This window comes from Sminthopsis crassicaudata, chromosome 2, assembly GCF_048593235.1.
Source record: "Sminthopsis crassicaudata isolate SCR6 chromosome 2, ASM4859323v1, whole genome shotgun sequence".
NCBI classification, from domain to species: domain Eukaryota; kingdom Metazoa; phylum Chordata; class Mammalia; order Dasyuromorphia; family Dasyuridae; genus Sminthopsis; species Sminthopsis crassicaudata.
In genome coordinates, this window is record NC_133618.1 from 136,716,473 (window position 1) to 136,740,000 (window position 23,528).

Here is a 23,528-nt window from a genome sequence, read left to right on the forward strand (position 1 = left end):
ATGAAACCTGACTAGACTTTATTTAAAAGACACATACATCCATAGTGAAAAACTCTGAACCCAACTATTCTACTATGTACAATAAAGAAGCTTCATATGTGGACAGTATTTTTAAGATCACCATAATATCAGATGGCTAATGAAGTTCCAAAACATAAACTTAGCTAAATGTATTTTTATTTCCTTAGGACTAAATATATCCTATAGGAATATGTGCATATAAAAAATAAGAATAAAAATTCTTATAAATTGCTATTCCACCAGACCATACACAATGTCACTAACCATACATAATGATCCCGACAAGCCACATATGTTTAATGTTAAAATATTATGTTACCTATATTGCATTATATTTTTGATAACTTTGTCACATATTTGATAATTCTGCTCCAGATAATACAAATTGGCCAATCATCATAGAACCCAGTATTTTCTTTATTTAAAACATATAACATTAATTCCTACTATATATATATATATATCATAATTACATTTCTGGAGAATTACTAATTTTGAAAAAAATGAAAACATCTGCAACCTACAGGTCAACCCTAACTCACCAAGACTTTGTCCATTCCTCTTCAATACATTCTGAAGTTGCTAAATAGTTTCCCATTTTAGTAAATAGGAGGTAATAAGCATAATTTAATAATAACTAAGGATCACATTATGATTAATTACTATATTAAGATATAGCTAAAAATATGTGACACTAGCCTAAATATGCAATGTGGCCCCTGTATTCATTTTGGAACTTGCTTTATTAAATCCCTGCTAGTACTTTGACTAACTATTTTCTTGCCGCCTTCTCATAAAAGCAGTGTCCAAATATGTAAAACAGTGTAAAGTCACAGCTTTTCTATAAGATACCGAAGTAAATGCTGAAGAAATCTTTGCCTAAGTGGTCTTCAAGCCATTAACACTGTTAATTATAAAAATAAACAAAATTAACATTACCAAAGTCTCACTTGTAGAACATTCAAAACACTCTTATTTGAATATGAGTAACTACTTTGATCTCCTAAAGCTTCATCCCACTTTAATTTTAGGTAACATTTTGCAGTTTGCAAGGTACTTTACACAAATTATTATATTTTATGATCCTCCTACCATTGTGAAGTAGGTAGTATAGCTACTATTTATTCTTTTCTTCTTTTAACCAATAAGGAAATTGAGGCCTAGAGAGATTTTCCTCTGATCACATAAGAAGACAGATGATGGGGAGAGTGGGGAGTATGCGGAAGAGGAGCTTGCAAGTCATCCCTCCAAATCCAGCATCTCTTTCCATTAAGCCATACTGCCTCATTTTCACCATTTATACTAACTTCATGGAGAAACACTGCCATCTTGTGGATTTTAGGATCTAAAATTAGTGCCACTAAACATCAATGAAACTAATTGTTTCCACAACTTTAACTGGTTGTTTAATTTAATTAAAGAAATATTTACAAATAAGCATCGTTCAAGACAATGTAGACAGGTTAATTATGTATGAAGAACTATGCTGAATATTAATTCCAGTTTTTACAATTTTTCAGTGTTGAATATTTGAGTGCTGCAATTGTTTTTATTTACACACCCACACCCACACCCACCCACCCACACCCACACACACACACACTCTCTCTCTCTCTCTCTCTCTCTCTCTCTCTCTCTCTCTCTCTCTCTCTCTCTCTCTCTCTCTCTCTCTCTCTCATATAATAAATTATACATGAAAACTATGTGTATTGTTTTTGTTTTTTTACCTCAAATCACAAGTATGCTAACATAGCCATTAGTATAAAGAATCCTACCTGCCAATCAATGAAAAATCTTTTTTTTCTATCCCTGAAGAGAGGATTTAAGCCATACTAATCAACTTATAGAAAGGGGGTGAAGAAAAAAACGCCAGGAGGGAAAAAAAAGGTACAAAAATCAAATGATAAAGGATGTTGTCATTGTGACAAGAATTTCTGTCAGACCCTATCCCCAAACATCAAGGCCTATCTGCTTTCTAAGATGCATATAATGTAAGAAAAAAAGAGCTCTTCCATTACTGGAACACACACACACACATACACACCACACCACACAACACAACACAACACACACATGCATACACACTCCTAAGTAGTTATCATGGAAAGCTCTCTATAAGAACTAAAAAATAACATGCAAATCAGTAGGACCACATGTATATAAGCAACTGAAAATGATAGTTAAATAAATTGACTGTGGTCCACTGTTCTAATTCCAATAAAATCAGCTCTCTCTACCTCTCCTGAAAAATTATATAATTTGTTAGCCTTAAATTTTACCTGCAGTGCTTGTTCCTGGATATCTCGAAATAATTCCATATCTTTTTCAGTCATGTCTTCCTGACTTCCAAAAAGTCGCTCCTCATTTTCCTGTTTTCCATCCCAGCCATCCTGATTGTCTGTAAATTAAAGGAAGTTAAAGATTACAAAAACAATATGAAGTTCTATAGCTATCTCAATACTTTTAAGATAGTTGGCCTTAAAGTTAGAAAAAGAGCTATCTGTATCTATAAACATAATGTTTATATTGACTTAATGTTTCTTATTAAACATCACACATCTCATTTTAAATTCCATTATATTATGCTATGTACAGAGAAAAAAGGAACTTGGGAACACAAATTATTTGTGTAAATTAACTTGATATAGTGTAAAAATGATAATTCTCTATCTCTACATTTGTCACACTGTCCAAAGCTTACATTTCTTATCCCCCAAGTACTAGAGAATAGGGGCATTAGCCTCATTGCCAAGAAAAATGGAATAAAAAACTTGGATACTGGGCTCTTTTAATATTTTATCTATTGAGAACTTCACAAGAATACTATATTCTTATCTGAGCAGAAAGGGAGACTTCATAGAGCCCATCTCAACCAGTTAAGATCTAATAAAATACTTGACAGAGATATAAATCAACAATTTCCTGTAAACCACATACTCTTACAAAACACAAAAATCCACAAATTTGAGAATCGTATATGTAAATGCTCTAGATAGTATGAGAAAATAACAACAATAATGATGATAATCCACCAAGTGATATTTCTTTAATTGTGCAAAGAAACCTATAAATAGAGCACCTGAGGTTTATGTAGATCATTAATTTTTTGTATCTGCAGTTGACATTGTTAATATTATCATTTCCTCTCTGGAAGAATGTGACTGAAAAGAGCAATTTATGACAAACTCTTTTTACATGAATTCTATGTATAGGTATTCTGTTATTCATTTAAAGCCTAAAGAAAGGTCAAAGATACATTCTTGACAACATTCCTAAAATGAAAAAAATAATTAAAATCTGAAGCTATTTCATGAATTTAATAGCCCCCCCTGCTTCATGATGCAGCTCTATGCAAGAACATTTTAATATCACAATAAGGAGAAACAGACAATTTTTAAAAACCTTATAGATCTTTTCAATCTTTACAACTCGAGAAAAAATTATGAAGCTTATTAAAGAAAATTTTCACACCTATTATTGGACTTCAATTAAGGATCCATTCTGTATCTTATATAAAAAAGTTATTTAAAAATACTTTTCATTATTATCTGTTCCACATATTCTAGAGTTCTATCCCATACTAATAATATGGATGAGATCCATGTGATCCAATGGAAAAATTATAGAAAGAGAAGACAACAGGACTGAAACCTGAAGCGTATCTTAAAAAATGAGCTTCTGGGAATCCAAGAATGAATAGTCACTTATGCAGAAAGTAAATTAGGCAGTAACAATATCATGAAAGTCTACATGGAAAGATAATTCAGTGTTAGGGACATCAAGGAAGAATAAGGACAAAAAAAAAAAAAAAAAAAAAAGCTATCAGATTTGGCAAGCAGAAGGTAACTAGTGATTCAAAGAGGTCCATCTCAGTAGCCCTGGCAGGGAAAAAAGGCTACATGGACAAAACACATGGAGGGTCTGTCACACTTTGAGAGGAGGGTAGTAACAAGGATGATGAAGAACTAGAGAACCACTTCTAGAGAAATGATTGATTAGCCTGGAGAAGAGAAGACTCAGGGAAATTTGACAACATTTTTAAGTCTTTCAAGGCCCATGTGAAAGCAGGATTAGATTCAAATGGCTGAATTAGGAGTAACATATTTCAGAGAATCAAATATTGGCTTCATGAAAAGAAAAATTCTGAACAAGAGATATCACAAAGTAGAAATGATGTCTCAGGAATTTGTGAGAACTCTTCCCCCCACTGGATGTTTTCAAGCAAAAGATGGATGACAAACAATTTGTGGGGGATACTAGTTAACTTCTAAAGTTTCTTTCAACTCATGATATTTAAAATTCTGCAACTTATCCCAATGAATACTACATTCTAATTGGGAAAAAAGTAAAAATACCACCAGAACTGCATGTGTTTCTGAATGAATTTGATCTCTCACTCACCTAAAAAGCTCACTAACAAGGTATAACCCACCTCATTATTTATAAATGAAGATATCAAAACTTACAAAGGTTGGATCAGTTAGATGGGGCAGTGAATCTGCCCTGAAGTCAGGAGGACCCGAGTTCAAATCTGACTTCAAGACACTTAACACTTCCTAGCTGTGTGACCCAGGGCAAGTCAGTTAACCCCAACTGCCTGGGGAGAGAAGGGGGACTTATAAAGGTTAACAGATTACCCAATTATAATTAGTTAGGAAAATAGAATGCATAATTCATCAGTTATTTTAAAATCAATGAACATTTTAACTTTTGCTCAAATGGCAAAATCATAAAACAATCTAAGACATTTTTCTGTGACTTAAAGTATAAATCTACTTAGGGATAAAATAATATGAGTGATATTTTTAACAAAAGATAAAAATAGAGCTTAAAATACTAAGAATTCCCTTCTGCACTTCAAAAAATCAACTGTGGGATCAAAAAGGAATGAAGAGGCAGTCACTGGCCAACAATGTGTATTTAAGAGTGAGAAGACAAAGAAATTTCCTAACTATACATAAGAACATGCCTCTGTTATTCAACTTCCAAAGTATTTCAAGTCCTCTATTCCTTATCTTTTTCTCTATGCAACTTGTTCATATAGTATAGGTCTCTAGTAATTAAGGCAAAATGTAAACTGAAGCTGACTCTTAGGTTTATCTGAACAATTAATTTTTTTTAGTTATTTTATTTTATTATTATTAAAGCTTTTTGTTTTTTAAAACATATATGTGAATAATTCTTCAACATTAGCCCTTGCAAAACCTTGTGTTGCAATTACCCCTCCTTCCCCCATGCCCTCCCCTAGATGGCAGTAGTCCAATATATATTAAACATTGGTAGAAATATATGTTAAAGCCAATATATACATACATATTTATACAATTATCTTGCCTCAAAGAAAAATCAAATCAAACCAGAAAAAAAAGGAAAGCAAAATAAAATGCAAGCAAACAACAAAAAGAGTGAAAATGCTATGTTGTGAACCACACTCAGTTCCCATAGTCCTCTCTTTGGGTGTAGATGGCTCTATCACTAAATAATTGGAACTGGTTTGAATCATCTCATTGTTCAAGAGAGTCACATCTATCAGAATTTATTATCTTATAATCTTCTTGTTGCTGTGTATAATGATCTCTTGATTCCGCTCAGCACGTTAAGTCTCTCCAGGCCTCTCCAAAACCATGCTGCTAGTCATTTCTCACAGAAGATCCATTCAGTTTTCAGTTTTTTGCCATACAAAAAGGGCTGCAACAAACATTTGGTTCTCTTTCTCTCCTTTAAGATCTCTTTGAGATATAAGCCTCTAGAAACACTTCTGGATCAAAGTTTATGCACAGTTTGATAACTTTTTGAGCATAGTTCCAAATTGTTCTCCAGAATGATTGGATCTAATAATCTTTTTTTTTTTTTTTTTCCTGAGGCTGGGATTAAGCCCAGGGTCACACAGCTAGGAAATGTTAAGTGTCTAGACCAGATTTGAACTCAGTGAACAATTCATTTTAAAAAATCTTTTCTTGCCTGACCTATCTGTTATATCTGGTGTTTTCCCAGCCATAAGTTTATGGCTTTATTAGTTTTCTGCTTTGAAAAGTGGAAGCTTAATTTGATAAACAATGCTTTTCATACTGTGGTACAGCACCACTGAAAAGAAACAATGACATTTTTTAAAATTATAAGTAAATTTGTGAAGATGAACATCTAAAACAGTATTCCATAAATGCAAAGCCTAATTTCACCTTTAATAGTCAATAACATTTTAACCAACTCCATACTTTCAGGAACAGACCCACCACATGCTTTTTTCTCACAACAAAAATGAGTGATAACAATATTTATGTTCAAAATATCAACAAGCAAACTCAAAAACCAATCTTTCCCCAGTTTCCACACTTTTAGCCAACCTATTCCTAAAATTTATCTCTGGCTCTTTTCTGTATTGAAATCTGCATCTTTACCAATTTTTTTCTTGTTGCCAAAAATGTTTCCTCTATGCATAGAAAAATCAAATATGAATAATTAATGATTCCAAATTACAGATCTTTAAGAACACTTTTGCTGACAAGTGAGCAAACCCTTACCTGTGGGCCACTCTGAAGTACTTGATTTCCTGTTGCCCTTTTTCCTGATCCTGTATTGCTCAGAGTAGTCCACCACTTCCCCACGAGCTTTTCGCCCATCAGGGGAAGGGGTGAAGAATTTGGTAAGGCCGTCAATGAGCCCTTTGGTTTTCTTATTGAATTTCAGGGGTGTACTACCATCTCTGCAGAAGTCTAAGTCCATTTGCTCCAAATAGCCTTCTTCTGATGAAGATGCTGATTGGCTGGAGAGAGTGATTTTACGTTTCCGACCCCGACCAGGTCCAGTTCGAACTTTGCTGAAAGGGCCTTTTGATCTAAAAAATTGGTCAAGAAAAAAGAAAAATATCAAAATGCTGTTCTGGATGTAAAAAGTTTTTTGAGGTCTCTTCTTTGTCATCTGATTAGTTGATGCTTCTAAAAAATTTCCAGTTCTTATCAATAAATAAGCATTTATTTACTATCGTTAATATGCCCCAGGCATTGTGGGGACTTGTACAACTACAAAGATGGAAACAAACTACATTGAAGTTTCTCCTATTTCATGGTGAAGGGATTAGATCAGATCAGGGCTTCTTAACCTTTTTGGTATTATGGATCCCTTTAAGCAGTGTGGTGATGCCTATGGACTCTTTCTCAGAATAATGGTTTATTACCTACAATCATAATATAAAAAGTGGTAATAAATATGTAACCCTTTTCCCATGCAAGTATATGGGGACCCTGAAATTTATTCATGGACTTCTAAGTCTATGACCCTAGGTTAAGAATCCTTGTAACTAAATGATCCCTCTAAAATCCCAGACTCAATTCTAGCTTTATGGCAAAACATAGAAAGGAATCATAGGTATACACACTCTGCCCTAGAGAAATCTTGACTACTATATTCATTCAGTGCTACATGGTGACTTTCAATGGCAAAAAATTAAAATATGCTAGCCCAGAGGCCCAAAGTTCAAAAATCTGTGTTAGGGAAAGAAATGTTTTCATAACAAAATACAAACTATAGTATTTGATGTATATATTCTTAAGACTGCTAATGCTCACTCTATCTTCATGATAGTATTAAATTATTTAAAAATGGCTGAAGCAAAAAGCCCCGCAGACCTAAAGATATTTAATCATATTTTCAAGGCTAAAGCACAAGCCAAACTAAACAATTTTGTGTTCCCTGTTCTTGTCTTGCTAGACTACTATCTCTTTGCCCTGGCTCACAATAGAATGCATGGACTAAAATGGACTCTTCCTTCATCTCCTAAAACAAGCTTCATGAAAGAAAGAGGGAATCACAATGGATTTGCAGTCAAGAGGAAACCCTGGAGTTCGAATCTTGATTCTGCCATTTACTACCTGCTTGATTTTGGATAAATCTTTCCCCTAAGCCTTGTTTCTTAACCTATAAAATGAGGGAACTGGCTTAGTTGATATCTAAGGTCCTTTCTAAGGATATCATAGAATACTATGATCCATAACATATTAATAAATGATAATAATTTATAATATATAACAATATAATACAAAAAAAAGTAAAAAGCAAAAAGTAGAGATTAGTGGGCTACATTACAGATATGTTTATTAGATTTACAAAAAAAATTGGCAAAACCTCTCATGTTATTGCTGTGAAGAGATGCACACTAATACTTGTACTGTTAAGCAGATGATCTCTAATAAAATAAATTTGAAGGTGATTTTTGTTTGAACTTTTTACTCTTCTCAAAGTGATTTTCTACCTCATTCAGTACAGCTATTCCAAGCTTTTTATGCTATACCCTACACCCTACCCCCAAACCTCAGAACCTCATCTTTAACTGAGAAAATAACAATCACTTGCTATGAACTACTCATTCTTCTCGTTTTCAATTCCTTTGACCAAAACTATTTCCTCCTTTCCTTCAATGTCTGACGAAGATGTGGCCCCTCTACTCCAAGGCCAATATTTGTTCTAGTTGATCCAGCCCTCCATGTCCTCCAGAGATTACCTCCATTATTATCCCATCTCTTTAATCTTTGATGATTCCCTTTCCTGCTGCCTGTTGAAAAACTCAGGGCTCCTCTTTAATTAAAAAACAAACAAACTGTAAAGGGCTAGAACTGAGCAATGCACTTCGATAATGAAGCACGTGAGACTAATTGCCAATTGGACGGTTCCCTATTAACTTGTTTGAAGGTTGACCCTCCCCAGCTGTTCTGTGGTGACTAGATTGGTGGTACAAAGAGGGACAAAGTGACTTGTGTGGGAGGAGGAGGAGGAGAAACTTGGGTCACGGAACTCATGCTCTCTCGCACTCGTGACCTGGCGTTGGAGGGTGACCATAAAAGATCAAGAATAAAGATGTTTAGTGATCCTGACTCCGGCTGATTTCTGGGAAGACAGAGTTCCAGCACAAACCATCAAAAACTCCTTTACTAGAGATTTTGCTATCTTTGCTTGCTATCATTCTATAGCTCTCTTCTCTTTTTGAGGCAATGCCTTAAGTTGTCTATACTTATTGCCTTCTATTTCTTCCCTCTCTTCTAAAAACGTCCGCAAATCTGGCTAATATCATCATTCAATGGAAACAGATCTATCCAAAATTACCAATGATATAGGTGCAAAATCTGACGGTTCTATCTCATTCTTCATCCTTTTGATCTTTCTACAGCACCTTACATAGTTCACCAACCTCACCTCATAAGAGAAACACTCTCTTCTTTGGGTTTTCAGTACACTACTCTCTTCTTATTTCTTCTATCTATCCAATTATTCCTTTTGCCATAACTGAAATAATTGTGTTTCCTTCTATTGAATCTTTTCTGGTGGAGCAGCAGATATAGCATGACCTCTAAAGGTGGGTAAAACTGAGATTTAATCCTGAGTCCTTTTTTAAATTATTGTCTTTTTTTGTATACATTATCTCCCCCTTCCTTTTTTCTTCCCTTTTTCTGTCTCTCTCTGTGACCTCATCAATTTATATAAATTTAATTATCATTACTACTCAGAATATTCCCAATGCTATGTAATTAGCCCCAGTCTCTCTCCTAAGTTCTAGTTTAATATTAACTACCTAATGGACAATACAACAAATGCAACATAGAAAAGAAAATATTATCTTTCTCCTAAAGCCAACCTTTCCCCAAACATTCCTATTTCATCTTCAATCCATCGCCATACTTTCAGCCACGCAGGTTTATAACTTTAGAGTCATCCACAACTACTCTTATTCATACTCATATCCAGTTGCTAAATTATCATTTCTACCTTTCACATCATTTCTTACATTCATCTCCTTTCCTCCACTCATATAACCACCATTCTAGTTCAGGCTCTTATCATCTCTCACCTGCATTACTGAAATAGTCAATTGAATGTTATCTCTGGCTTTTGTCTCTTCCCATTCCAATACAACAAAAAACTGCCAAAGTAATGTTTCTAAAAAATAAGTCCTACAATACCACCCTCTTACTTAATAAATTCCAGTGGCTCTCTATATATCAATATATCAAATCAATAGATCAAATATATATGTTTGTTAATTCCAGTGGCTCTCTATCTCTGTTAATGCAGATCGAATATAAGTTTGTTTGGAATTTAAATTCCTTCACAATCTGGCCTAAACTAATCTTATGACACATTACTTTCCTTCAACATATCCTATAGTTTAATCACTCTGAATTTTTGTTCCTTAGTATCAACAGTTTTAACTTCTTTTTGTCATACCATTGCACTGGCCAGTCTCCATAACTGGAACATTGTCCCTCCTCAACTCCACTTCTTAGAATCTCTGGATTCTTTAAAAAACTCAATCCGGGAATCATTTTCTATATAAAGTCTTTCCTGATGTCCATAGCTAGTACTTTCCCCTCCAAATTAGTAACTATCTAGTTTTGTGTATATTTTGTGTATACATTTATGTGCACTTTTTTCTCTTCAGACTTCGATAAATGTTAAGGCTCTTAAATATTAAGATCCCCTTAAGGGACTTTCTTTTCTGTGTAATCCCCAATGCCACCACAGTACCTAACAAAGAGTAAATGCTTAACGTGAATGTTTGAATAGTTCATTAACATTTGACATAAAGATAGTAATGAAAGGCTTATCATATTTACAAAGGTCACAAATCTAGAAGGGATAAGTAACACAATAACTGACAGCTCACAAGAAGATGTTAACTGATTAGACTACATCATCAAATCAGACAAGATGGATTTTAATATGGATAAGATCTTACCCCTAAAGTCAATAAATCAACTTCACAGGCACAAAATGAGGGTATGGGGGAAAAAGAAGAGGGGAAAGAGGCAAGGAGGTGCAACAGGGGCATACCTACAGAAATCATTTTTCTTGAAAAGATCTGGGAGTTTTGGTGGACTGCAATGTCCAAGTCAGTCAACAGTGTGATATGGCAGCCCCAAAAGCTACTCATTAGGCTACATTAAGAGAATGTAATTTGTGTATGTTGGGGGGAAGAAGAGGGAAAATATGATAACTGAAAGCATAACATGACATCATGGCCCAGATTCATCTGGAAGCTGGAAAAATTGGAGATTTTTATCCCAAAGAAGAAAAGACTAATGGAGTAGGGATAAGGGACATGACAGCTGCCTTCAAATATCTGACAAGCAATCATATGAAAGAGGGATTACACTTATTCTGCTTGGCCTCGGAAGGGAAAAACTTGCAGAGATGAAAATTTAGACTTGATGTAAGACAAAATTTCCAAACAATTAAAAGTTAACCAAAAGTAGAATGGGCTGCTGTAGGAGACAGTAATTTCTCTTTTACTGGCATTATCCAAATAAAGATACTCTTGAAGTAAACAAGAAATCTTCAGAAGCCTATTTGAAGTCTAAAATTCAGAGATGAATAACCCTTTCTACAACATTCCCGACAGATGGCCATCTAGACTTTGCTTTAACAGTTTCATATTCACTATGTATTATTGCCTTTGAAGGAAATATAAATGTGATCAGTAAAACTTTACCTAAGTGGGGCAGCTAGGTGGCGCAGTGGATAGAGCACCAGCCCTGAATTCAGGAGGACAGGAGTTCAAATCTGATCTCAGATACTTCCTAGCTGTGTGACCCTGGGCAAGTCACTTAACCCCAGCCTCAGGGATAAACAAACAAACTTTACCTTAAGTGAGCAATGACATTTCTTATTAAAATTTTGTACTATGGAAATTAGTCATAAAAGATAGACACTATCTTCTTAGAATGGGTCCTTTCTTCCCTTTTCCTTCTATTTGATCCTCCTACAAAAAGTACTTACACTGTATTTTGCTTCTTTAACCTGTTTTTAGGGCGTCCTATTGGATTGGCATAGCGCCGTTTTATCTGTGCTGCTTTTTTATGTAGAAGTTTTCTTCCTTTTTTCCGAGGTCGACAAATCTGACATATCCACATGCCTACAAAAAATTAAAATCGCATGTCAAGTAAGTGCTGGTATAAATAGTCTCAATGACTTCAGAAACATTAAGGTAATGGAAAATTTTCATTTCAGACTTTCCTAAATTCTGTAAAATGTGAGAGTCCTAAGAAGATCGAATTTCTACAGGACTGTTAGGATTTTTCGAAGTCATTCATTATACAAGCAATATAATCTTTCTGTTCCAACAAACTTTCCCTTCTATTATTATTCATTAAACTCTGTGTGTGTGTCTCTCTGTCTATCTCTTGTGTGTGTCTCTCTCTCTCTCTCTCTCTCTCTCACTCTCTCTCTCTCTCACACACACACACACACACACACACACACACACACACACACACACACACACAAGGTGAAGCATGTAAGCCACTCCCACCTTCAAACCCACCTTCAAAACCAGAGAAAATCAGTGTATGAGCTATGATAGGCTTTTTTTCACCAATAAGCTAACAGCCTTGGATTAAATGCTACACATCACAGGAAGAGAGTTGAAGAAAGTTAAAAATGGAACCAAAAATTATCAAATTTTGACACTGAATCACCATAATTTCCATAAACATCACCTGTGAAAATTATAGTCAAACAGTATTAAATTCATGCTACAGGAATTCTCACATGTATAAATAGAAAGACTATCTCAACTTCAGAGAAACAAGTATCTTTCTACTTATATTATGTATTTTCAAATAGAAAGTTCTAGAGAATTCTCTTATTTTTAAGAAGTGAAGAAAGTTATCTTTAACCCACTTCCACAGTGTTCCTTTTTTTTTTTTTTTTTTTTTTTCTAGTTAGATTTCAGAATGCATTACCTTTTGGCATCCTGGTGAGTGGTGGATCACAGCATTCCATGTGAAAACCTCGGTCACAGGAATCACAGAAGAGCATGTTATCCTACAAAAAATGACAAGAAAAAGTAGTTTTAACAAAACATGCCTAACAAAATATACCTGACCCAAGTCTTTAAGAACTCTTAATAGAGTTGGGTTACATTCTTGAATAAACCAAATCAAATGAATGAAAAAACAAAAACTCCTTAATTTGGACTAAAAGAATGAGACTCTAATATGAATTAATGCAAAGGTATTTTGTAAGATTTTTTAAAAAACTATAATTTCATTACTTTCATCAAATATATAAGATATATGAAACAAAGCTTTCAAAAAACAGGACAATATAAGTCCCTACAAAAACCTGCTTTAATTCACAGGTAAGAATGATCTATAATTAGCATGCCATTTAATGTAGTGGAAATAGATGCTTCTAACTTAACCCAAGAGTCTCAAGAAAATAGCTGTTTTATTTAAAGTGGTTTAAATATTCTCTCTAAATGCCAAATATCTCTTTATAAACAGAATATCTAATCAGGAAAGGAGAAGTACTCACTGCATTTTTGCCCTGGTCTCGACAAGAGCTGCACGTTTTACACTCAATGCACTGCCACCGTAAGGCCTTTACTCGAACTGTTAACTCTGGAGAGAACTTTAAACAGGATGGATGACCTATCAAAAGAGGATATGACTGACACTGAAATAATCATCATGAATTCTATTAGTGTACTGAAACGGTAATATACAAAAAAACAGAATTAATCACAGATACATTTTTTAAATGATATAAAAGTACACTTAAATATATGTGGAAATTCATAGTTGCATCCTATTTACCTTAATATTACAAGTGATTTCCATTGTATTTAGTTTTCAAGATCAATGTTTTAAGCAATTTAGAAATGAAACAAAATTAAAATTACACTGGATTAAGTTTAGTAAAATCCAAAATTTTATATATCCCATCTCAGCATTGTGAGTTCACAATATAAAATGGCCTTCCCATTATTGCTAATATACTTTGCATATTATAATGAAAAAAATAACATATTCAAAAAACATATACAGTGACCGTATGTGTAACTGCAGAACTGCCAACAACCAAACTTAAATAATTGAATTAAATTACAGTATATCAACAACAGAATGCAATTATCATTTAAAAATAAATAAATAAGGAATGCCAGGAATTTTTTAAAAGATTATTTGAAATAATGCCAAGATAAAGACCACAATACACACTAATTATAATTACATAAGAAGTGGCAGTAAGGTAAAGTGGACAATAAATGCTAATCTTGAAAGTAGGAAGATCATTCAAATCTTGACATGATATGTGAAAGAGGCAGTAATGACTGGAGCACATAAATCACAAAGTTTTAATTTTCCATGAAACAATGAAAATGTCTTATAAATAGAAAAATACTATATAAACTTCAGGTATTTATTCCTTTTGTGATTTCATTGGTATAGGTCTAAGAACTCTCTCTAGAGACATAAATCAACAACTTATTTTTAATTTACACATTCGGAGTTGCCTGGGGCACTAAAGGTTTAAGTTATTTGTCCATAGTTCCAAAGCCCATTTATATTCAACACAATATTTTAACCCAAGTCTTCCCACCTCCAAAACCAGGTTCAAGCCATTATATACATATCAATGATCTTCAAAGTTAGCCACCTAGGTCATCAAGAAATGCCACAGCCTGAATCAAAGGGGGTATGTATAAGAGCAGCCAATCATAGGACAAAAAAACAACTCTCCTCCCATCTTCCCAAGACAGCTAATTGTGAGGCTGATTCCAATACAACTACACCTAACATTCCCCTGCACATATATATATTCCCCCATCCTCCACTGAGCAAGTTCCAAATGAACTTTCTTCTGAGCTGAGTGTGAGCCTACCCTGGTCTGGTGGGAAAACTCATTCCTTTTCATTAAATATTCTCTCTTTCCCCTTTCCCCTCTCTTCCTCTACCCCCTCTCTCCTCTTCTGTCTCTCTGTGTCTCTGTCTCTTCCTCCCCTCCCTTTTTGTCTTTCTGTATCTGTCTCTGATGTTAATATTTATCACTTTATTTAGATTTGTTTGTTTCAAGTTAAATGCATAAAAATTTTTAAAGAAAAAAATTTAAGGTGATTTCAAACAAAATCTTTAGGAAAAAATATAAAATACTCATTTCTAAAATGGAACTTTCTCCTCTAAAATTGGATAATATACTCTTATTTGTTTGTTGAAATAAAGGGGGAAAAATAGGATCTTCCACATTGTCTTCTTCTTTTTTTTTTATAACAGTAAAGAATATTAAAATTTATAAAGTATAAAGAAGTTATATATCTCCAAAGTAAGCAGTTATATTATAAATCTCAAAAGGAATTAGAGAGACAATACAACATAATGGATAGAAAGCTGGTCTAAAATCAGGAAGATCTGAGTTCAAGTCATACATTGAATACAAACTAGCTTTGAGACCCTGACCATCTTACTTTAATTGCTATAAATTACAGAAAAGTTACTGATTTGCAATATTACAGTTAAATAGAGTTGAATTGAGTTTTAGCAATTTTTCATTATCATACCTTTAATTAGTAAAATACTTAGCACAAGCACAGTGCCTGGTATGTAACAGATTCTTATAAATGCTCATCTATTATTCTCCTTTTATTTTATTTGGCATCCATTCATTTAAGTTTTCTCATGTCACTCTTAATTATTTTATGTTCACCATTCCTTATAACAAAATTATATCAATATATAATAATTTATCCAGTCACTTCAAATCAATGGTCATTCAAGTTTATTTTTAAATGCTCTCTAACTACAAAAGGTACTATGAATATTTTGGTACATATGGGCCTTTTGTATTATTGGAGAGTATTAATACGAATATTGCTGGGATAAAAGGTTATATTAAAAGCTTAGTGATTTTTTTTTGCATAATTCCAAACTTTTCCAGAATTATCAGACCTATTCACATTTTTATCAATATGATTCTACTCTTCCCTTCCTACAACCACTCCAAGACTGATTATTTCTGAATTCTATCACCTTTACCAGTTTGGTGGATGTAGAATCCTAAGTGCATGGATTTAAAATTGCATGGTATCTCTAAGGTAATCATATCCCAAACCCTCATTTTATATTCAGACTCAAGCTTAATAACTCCAAATTCAGTGTTCTTTCCAAAGACCCACACTGCAAGTTGTCTTCATTTACATTTTTCTTATAATTAGTGACAAAGTAATCTTTTAGACTAATGTTGATTATCTTCCAATTCTGCTACTGAAACTGTTCATAAACTTTTAACTAATTTACTGGGGAATATCCCTAGGTTGTATATATTTGTGTCAACTACCTAAGTATCTTGGGTATCATGCTTGTATAAGAGATATTTGATACAAAGTGGTTTTCCCCCTTCAACATTCCAGTTGCGTTGATTATATTAATACAAAAAGCCTTTTAATTTTATGTAGCTGATATTCTCTATTTCTAATCTTTATTAAAATTTTTCCATAAGCTGTATTTATAAAAGGTATCATTTAATTCAAACATTGTTAAGTGCCTACTCGGTATAATGCATAGTGCTCACAGGGAAACAAAAAGACAACAGTTCCTTTCCTTCCTCAGTAAAGCTTATAAACAAATAGAGAGCATGAGACATGTACAAAGTATTATAAATTATTATATAATTAAATGGGACAGGGAAAGTAAGATCTACAAACACCTAAGATTCTATAGAAGATCACCACAGAAAAGAGATGATATGGATGTTAAGTACAAAGTTCTGACAAACAATTTGAATGAAACAAGTAGGTGCATCTAAGAGATTGATGTGGCTATATGGGGAAACTAACAAGCAAACTCTTTATTGTAATAGTCATATATAGAATTTTGTGATAACTGCAAGTAATTCTCAATCAGAACATTCAAAATACACAAAACACAAAAATTAGGTTTAGTTCAAGAGAAATGAATGTGCAACCGGAACCTTATGGAAACATAATCTAAGTAACCCCCCAAATGACATAGTCCTGTTAAGAATATAGTTTATAACTATAAAGTCCAGAAATGAGCTGAGATTTTTTTAATGAATTTTATTTTATTTAATTTTTTAATGACAAGGAAATTTTCAAGTTAGTACATGGACAAGAAGGCAAAGGAAAAATACAAAGGACAGATAGGACCACTGCCTATGTTAAAATGAAATAACACAACTACTCACACTCCTAATTCAGTTCTGTTTCCAAAACTAACATTCATTATTACAAAGTATAAAACAAAGAATGTTTGATAATCTTGTATTATGTAACAGCTTCTTCTCTTATAACTACAAACATGCCCAGGTGTCCGTTATCCTTAAACTAAACCTTTACTCCTTCACCAAATACTAGTTTTTTTCTATAGCTTTTCTTCTATTTTCAGCCAAATTCCTTAAAAAAAGCTGTACAGATCTAGCACCTCCAATTCCTCTGCACTTAATTCATTTACAAACTCTCTGCCTAGCTTTCTATTTCTTCACTAAAATGAAACTGCTCTCTCCAAAGTCAGTCAGTCAACAAGAATTTATTAAGCAACTACACCAAGTGGTTGAGGGTACAAAAAGAATAGAAAAGATAGTCCCTGTTCTCAAAGAACTCAAGGTTTAGGGGGGAAAATAACATGCAAACAGACATATACAAGATAAATTAGATGATCTCAGAAGGAAATCCCAGCATTAAGGAAGATAGGGAAAAGCCTCTTACAGAAGATGGAATTTTAGCTGAGATGTGAAGAAAGCCAGTGAAGCCAGAAAGTAGATATTCAGGAGAGAATTTCAGGCCTGGAGGATAGCAATTGAAAAAGCCTAGAGTCAAGAAGATGGAGCATTTAGTGCAAGGAATAACAAGGAATAACATGCTCAGACTACAGAGTATTCAATGACCAAATCTAATATCTTCTCAATCATCATCATTCTCAATCTCTCTGAAGTATTTAGCATTAGTGACTACCCTCTCCTTCCAACACTTTTATCCTCTCATAATCTTTCCTGTCTCTAAATTAGAATTTTAAATTTGGGATATATGAACTTCTTTAAAAAATATTTTAATAACTAGATTTCAGTGTAATTGGTTTTCTTTGTAATTCTATGTATTTTATCTTATGAATGATTATGAGTCTCAAGGGAAATAATGAAAAAAAGAGCAAGAAAGGGAACCTAACAGTTCCAGATCTTAAACTACACTATAAATCAATCATCATCATCAAAAGTACTTGCTGATGATTAAAAAAGAGAAAGGCTGATATCTTAAAATATATTAAGTATAAAAGTTCTCAGAAGGAAATGAACACAGCATCATAATAGTCAACAAATTCAAGGTACCAACCAGGTAAACTTACTTTTGGGTTTGTTTTTGTTCTTGTTGCTATTTGAGGGGAAGGGGGGAAAAGGGGGAAAGAATATTGCTGGGAAAACTGGAAAACAATTTGACAGAAATGTGTTTTGAGTCCACCACCTTACACTGTGTATCATACAGCAAGTTCTAAATGAATACATGGTTTAGATCAGTTCTGGTCTTTTTTTATGTCATAGACTACTTTTGGTAGTCTGATGAAACCTTTGAACCTCCTCAGAATAACATTTTCAAATGCGCAAAATATATAGGATTACAAAGGAAATCCAATTATATTGAAATAGTTATCAAAATATTTTTAAAACAAGTTTACTTACTCCAAGTCAAGAACTTCTGAGCTGTCACATCATAAACAAATTAGCGGAACTAAGAAAGAAAATACTTTCACAATTATTGATAAGGAAAGAGATCCTGACCAAATAATGGATAAAAAGGATCAAAGGACATAAAATGAAGAATTTTCATCATATAAACCTCAAAACTTTTGCACAAAATCAAAGCAGTAAAGTTAAAATGAAAACAGTTAACTAGGAGAAAAAAAAAAAAAACCTTTACAACAAATTTTCCTGATAAAGGTCTAATATAAGATACAAATATATAAGCACAAGAACCATGTCCCCAATATTTAGATGGATAAAATATGTAAAAAATGTAGTTCTCAGAAAATAAAAAAGTTATTAACAACTGTATTTTTCAAAAGATTCCATATGACTAATAAGATAACTACAAATTACAACAACTGAGATTCAATCAACCACCCAATAAAAATTTCTTAAGTGCCTGCTATGAGCCAGGCAACAGTGGCTAAGCAATGGAGATTTTTAAAAGAGTCAAAAGACAGATCCTGCTCTTGAGAAACTTACAAATTTAATGGGGATGACAATATAACAAATCGATCACAAAGGATAAAATAAGAAATAATGAGGGAAGTCCCTGTGATAAGGTCAAAAAGAGATAGCACAAGATAAAAATAATTAACAGGAAATTCTTGTCTGAGGAGAGGTTAAAGGAGATAAGTTGAGACAAATAATTAATAGAATTTTTGAAATTCTTGTCTTATTTGCAAATCTCTCTGGAACCTCTTGGATAACATCTCTATACAAATTTTGTTTTATGACCCTGGTTATGTATAAAATGAATTTCTAAAATTGCATTACTTGCACTCGGTATCCTTGCCTTGTGCCCGCCAACTGGCGTCCCCTTGCCAGGCAGTTTGGCCTTTCTAGAGGCCAAATGCCTGTCTATTCCTTTACTATCAATAAAGACTTTGTTTTAACACAGCATTGAGTAGCGAATTCATTCGCTATCTGGACCTGGCCTTGGTACTTTGGGGAAGGAGAGAGAGGTAATCACACCACCAGAAAAGGAGTTGACCCATCTCGGCTTAGAGCCTCAGTTTCTCCTCATCACCTGGAATTTAAAAGGGTTCAGGGAAGGCTTCCTTTAGAAGATTTTAGATGAGTCTTTAAGGAAGCCAGAAAGGTCAACAGTCAGAATACTATTAGATTTTTCAGAGCTTTTCAGAGCTAGGGGACAACTAGAGAAAATCTTGTGGGAGGAACAATACAAGACTGGAAGACTGGAAAGGAAGCAAGAAGCAAGGATATGAAAGTCTTTGAATGCCAAACAAAGAATTTTGTGCTTGATCCTGGAGGACATAGAAAGCCAATAGAATGGAGGAGAGATAGTGTCCTGTCTTTTAGAAAAATCAATTTAGTGGATGAAGAGAGAGTAGGAGGATGGACTGAAGTGGGCAGAGACTAGAGGCAGACAAACCCATCAGCAATAACAAAGAAAAGTGTGTATTCAAAAGCTGTCACATTTAAGAGGATCAATGATTTCAGGAAGGTAGTGTCTTGACTAGCAAGTAAATTTGAATGAAGTGGGATAGGGCTATGCAAAGTCACCCCTTCTTTCTTCTGAAGCCACTTGGGTCCAAGTGGCAAAATATAGGTTAGGATAACTAGAAGCAGCCCTGGATGCAAAGCGTTATCTTGGCCTTTTCAAGTTTGTCTTTCCCAGGTCTTAGGTTTGCCTATATCCAATGATCAAACCTAGGGAAGATGTGAGACCAAAAAATGTTCTCTTTTACTTAGTTTTTAAAAAAAAAAATTGTGGGAGGGGAAGACCCTCAGCATTTCTGCCCAAAACAGAAACAATTACTATTTACGCTCTTTCAAGGCCATCAGAACCCAATGAGCAAGTAAAGACTTGGACTGGGACCTATTGTTGGCCAATCATTGAATTTGGGTTTCAGGTATGTTGAGGGAGGGAAGGAGAGAAGGAAGAGAAGAGAGGGAAGGACAGATGGAGAGAGAAAGGAAGGAAGGAAAAAGGGATAGAAAGGAAGGAAGGGAAGGAAAGGAAGGAGGAAGGGCAGAGAAAGCTGAAATTGTCCTCAACACCAAAAGGGAAGGTAAGGGGGAAGGGAGAAGGGTTAAAGTGAAAAATCACAAGTTCCACTTTGGATATACTGAGTTTCTGATATATATTGAACATACAATTCAAGATGCCTGAAAGGCAATTGGAGATGTAAGACAAAGTCAGGAAAGAGACTTAGGGTAGGAAGAGTGATTCTAAGAATCATTAATACAGATCTTACCACATGCTCATTAGATTGAGAAAGATGACAAAAAAGAAAAAAAATACAATTATTGGAGGAACTGCAAAAAAAAAAATAAAGTATACTAAAACAACACCTGTTAGTGGAGCTATGAATAACTGAACCAACCATTTTGTAAAGTATTTTAGAACTGTATCCCAAAGATCAAAAAAGTATACAAACACTGCAACCCATACATATTACAACTCAGTTTATATCCCAAAGATATCAAAGAACGAGGGCAAATATCCATTCATATATTTATAGCAAGATTTTTTGAAGTAGCAAGGAATTGGAAACAAAGTGGTTTCCCATCAACTGAGGAATGGCTGAACAAATTATTGTTTATGAAACAAATAAAATGCTACTATAGTATAAGAAATTATAACAGGGGTAGATTAAGGGAAAAAAATTGGAAAGAATTGTACAAACTGAACCAGAATAAACTAATATATTTCAAGAGTCATCTTTGCTCTGTACTACTTCACTTGGTGATCTTATCAGCTCTACAATTTTAACTACTGTATCTGTGCTGATGATTCTCAGATCTACTGTACTGAGCCTAATCTTTCTCTGATCTCCAATCTCTCATCTCTACCTTATTACTACAGAGGGCAATATCATCCTTCCAGTACCAGAGGTGCCCAATCTAGGAGTTATACTAGATTCCTCACTCCCATCACTCCACTCCCAATATCTAATCTGCTGCCAATGCTTGGCGATTTCACTTTTTTCATTATCTCTTGAATATGTCCCCTCCTCTCCTCCGATACTGCCACCAGGGTGTAGGCCCTTCTCACCTCATGCCTGAACCCCTGTAATAACTTACTGGTGAGCATCTCATGGAGGCCTGACCATGCCAACACTTCTCCAACATACCCCTATCCTGCCACATTCAATAAATTCCAATGGATTCCTATTTTCTCCAGGATAAAGTACAAAATTCTTCGTTTGGCAAAGACTTTTATTACCTACCCCCTTCTTACACTTTACTCCCTAACAGTTAGTCTTCAATCCAATGACTATGGCATCCTGGGCTGTTCTCCTAAAGCGATGCTTTATGTCTTAGCTCTAGACATTTTCTCTGGCTGTCTCCCATGTATGGAATGCTCTCACTCTTTTGCTCTGACTGCTGGTCTCCAATGGTTTCCTTTATGTACCAATTAAAATCCTGTCTTCTACAGAAAAGTCCTCCCAACTTTGTTTAATTCTAGTACTTTCCTTCTGTTATTCCCTATTTATCCTATAATATAGCTTGCTTTGTATATTCATTTAAACAAAGTCTCCTCCATTAGACTGTAACCACTTTGCTGACAATTGCTTTTTGCCTGTTTTTGTATCCCCAGCACTTAGTACAGTGCCTAGCACATAGTACGCACTCATCAAATGTATATTGATTGAGCAGGAGTATAAGAAAGGAACATCTGTACAATGGCTACAATACTATAAAGGAAATCAACTATGAAAGATTACATACTATATATGATCAATGCAATGATCAACCATTACTCAAGAAGTCTGATGATGAATTAACTCTTTCCATTTTTAGCAAAGAAGTGAAGAATTGGAGGTGCACATAATGAATGGGTTTATTTTTCTCGAATCATTTGCACAAGTTACCAAAGAGGGCCTTGATTTTGGTGGGAAAGGGGAGTTGAGAGGGAGCAGTAGAAGAGGTAATGATAGTAAAACAAACAAACAAACAAAAAATGAAAGTGTGAATAAAACATTTAAAAATATGCATAAGAGAAGAAGGAAGCTCAGAAAAAGATTCAGATAAACAGAGCAATAGTAGAATCACTGTTAAATTTCACATATGCTTTAAAAAAAAAAACTACAAAGATTTACAAATCATATACCATCCTCTTTCTGATTTTTTTTTTTGTACTAGGAAATGTCCATGTTTGTTGATTTTTGTCAAGTTTATTATAACAAAAAAAAGGACATTTTTTTAAAATTTAAGAATGCTGCCCTGACATTAAGCAAGTTGCTACAGCTTCCAGACCCTTCATTTCCACATCAGCAAAATGAGACTTGGAATCAGTGAGTTCTGGGGTCCTTTCCAACTCTCAATGCTATTTTTTAAAATAACTTGTAAAGCCATAAACACAACCATTCCCATAGAGAAAAGAGAGAATTGTGAATGAAATCATGAATTTGAATAGTTTATTTTTATGCATGTGTTCATATATATATATATATATATATATATATACATATATATATACATATATATATGTATATATATTTAATAAAACAAATTTAAAACTGCAATTCCAACTATCTTAATTTCCTTCTTTTCTGGGTATTTTATGATTTTTTTTTCTTTTTTGGCATCACAAATATATTCCCTTTCCTTAGGCCTCTCCCCCTACTTCAAACAAACAGAACAAATTACCCAAAGTTCTCTCCTGGGTAACAAAACAGTCAGTCAATAAACACCTCTTAAGGGACAGCTAGTTGGTATAGTAGATAGAGCACTGGGCCTGGCTGGAGTCAGAAAAACTGTTATGTGACCTTGGGCAAGTCTCTTAATCCTGTTTACCTCAGTTTCCTCATCAATGAAATAAGGAAATAGCAAATCGTTCCAGTATTTTTGATAAGAAAAGCCCAATTGGGATCAACAAGAATCATTCACAAAGGAAAAAATAACAACAACAAGCACCCACTGAAGGCCAGGCAGGGTGTATTAAATGTTGGAGAAACATACTAAAAAGGCTGATCCCTCCCTCAAGAAGTTTTCAATCTAAAGGGAATGGATAATAT

General features: G+C 34.0%; 1 protein-coding gene across 6 annotated transcripts in view; it reads right to left on the reverse strand.

Annotated features, from left to right (window-relative positions):
* Positions 1-23,528, reverse strand: part of KAT6A (lysine acetyltransferase 6A) — a 146,863-nt gene that overhangs the window by 51,463 nt on the left and 71,872 nt on the right. For all 6 annotated transcript variants that reach the window (XM_074287347.1, XM_074287350.1, XM_074287348.1 and 3 more), the window contains 5 exons: positions 13,327-13,442; positions 12,753-12,834; positions 11,788-11,923; positions 6,543-6,856; positions 2,301-2,419 (listed from right to left, as the gene is read on the reverse strand). In XM_074287347.1, the coding sequence (XP_074143448.1) occupies positions 2,301-2,419; positions 6,543-6,856; positions 11,788-11,923; positions 12,753-12,834; positions 13,327-13,442 (767 nt within the window). The remainder of the gene's footprint in view (positions 1-2,300; positions 2,420-6,542; positions 6,857-11,787; positions 11,924-12,752; positions 12,835-13,326; positions 13,443-23,528) is intronic.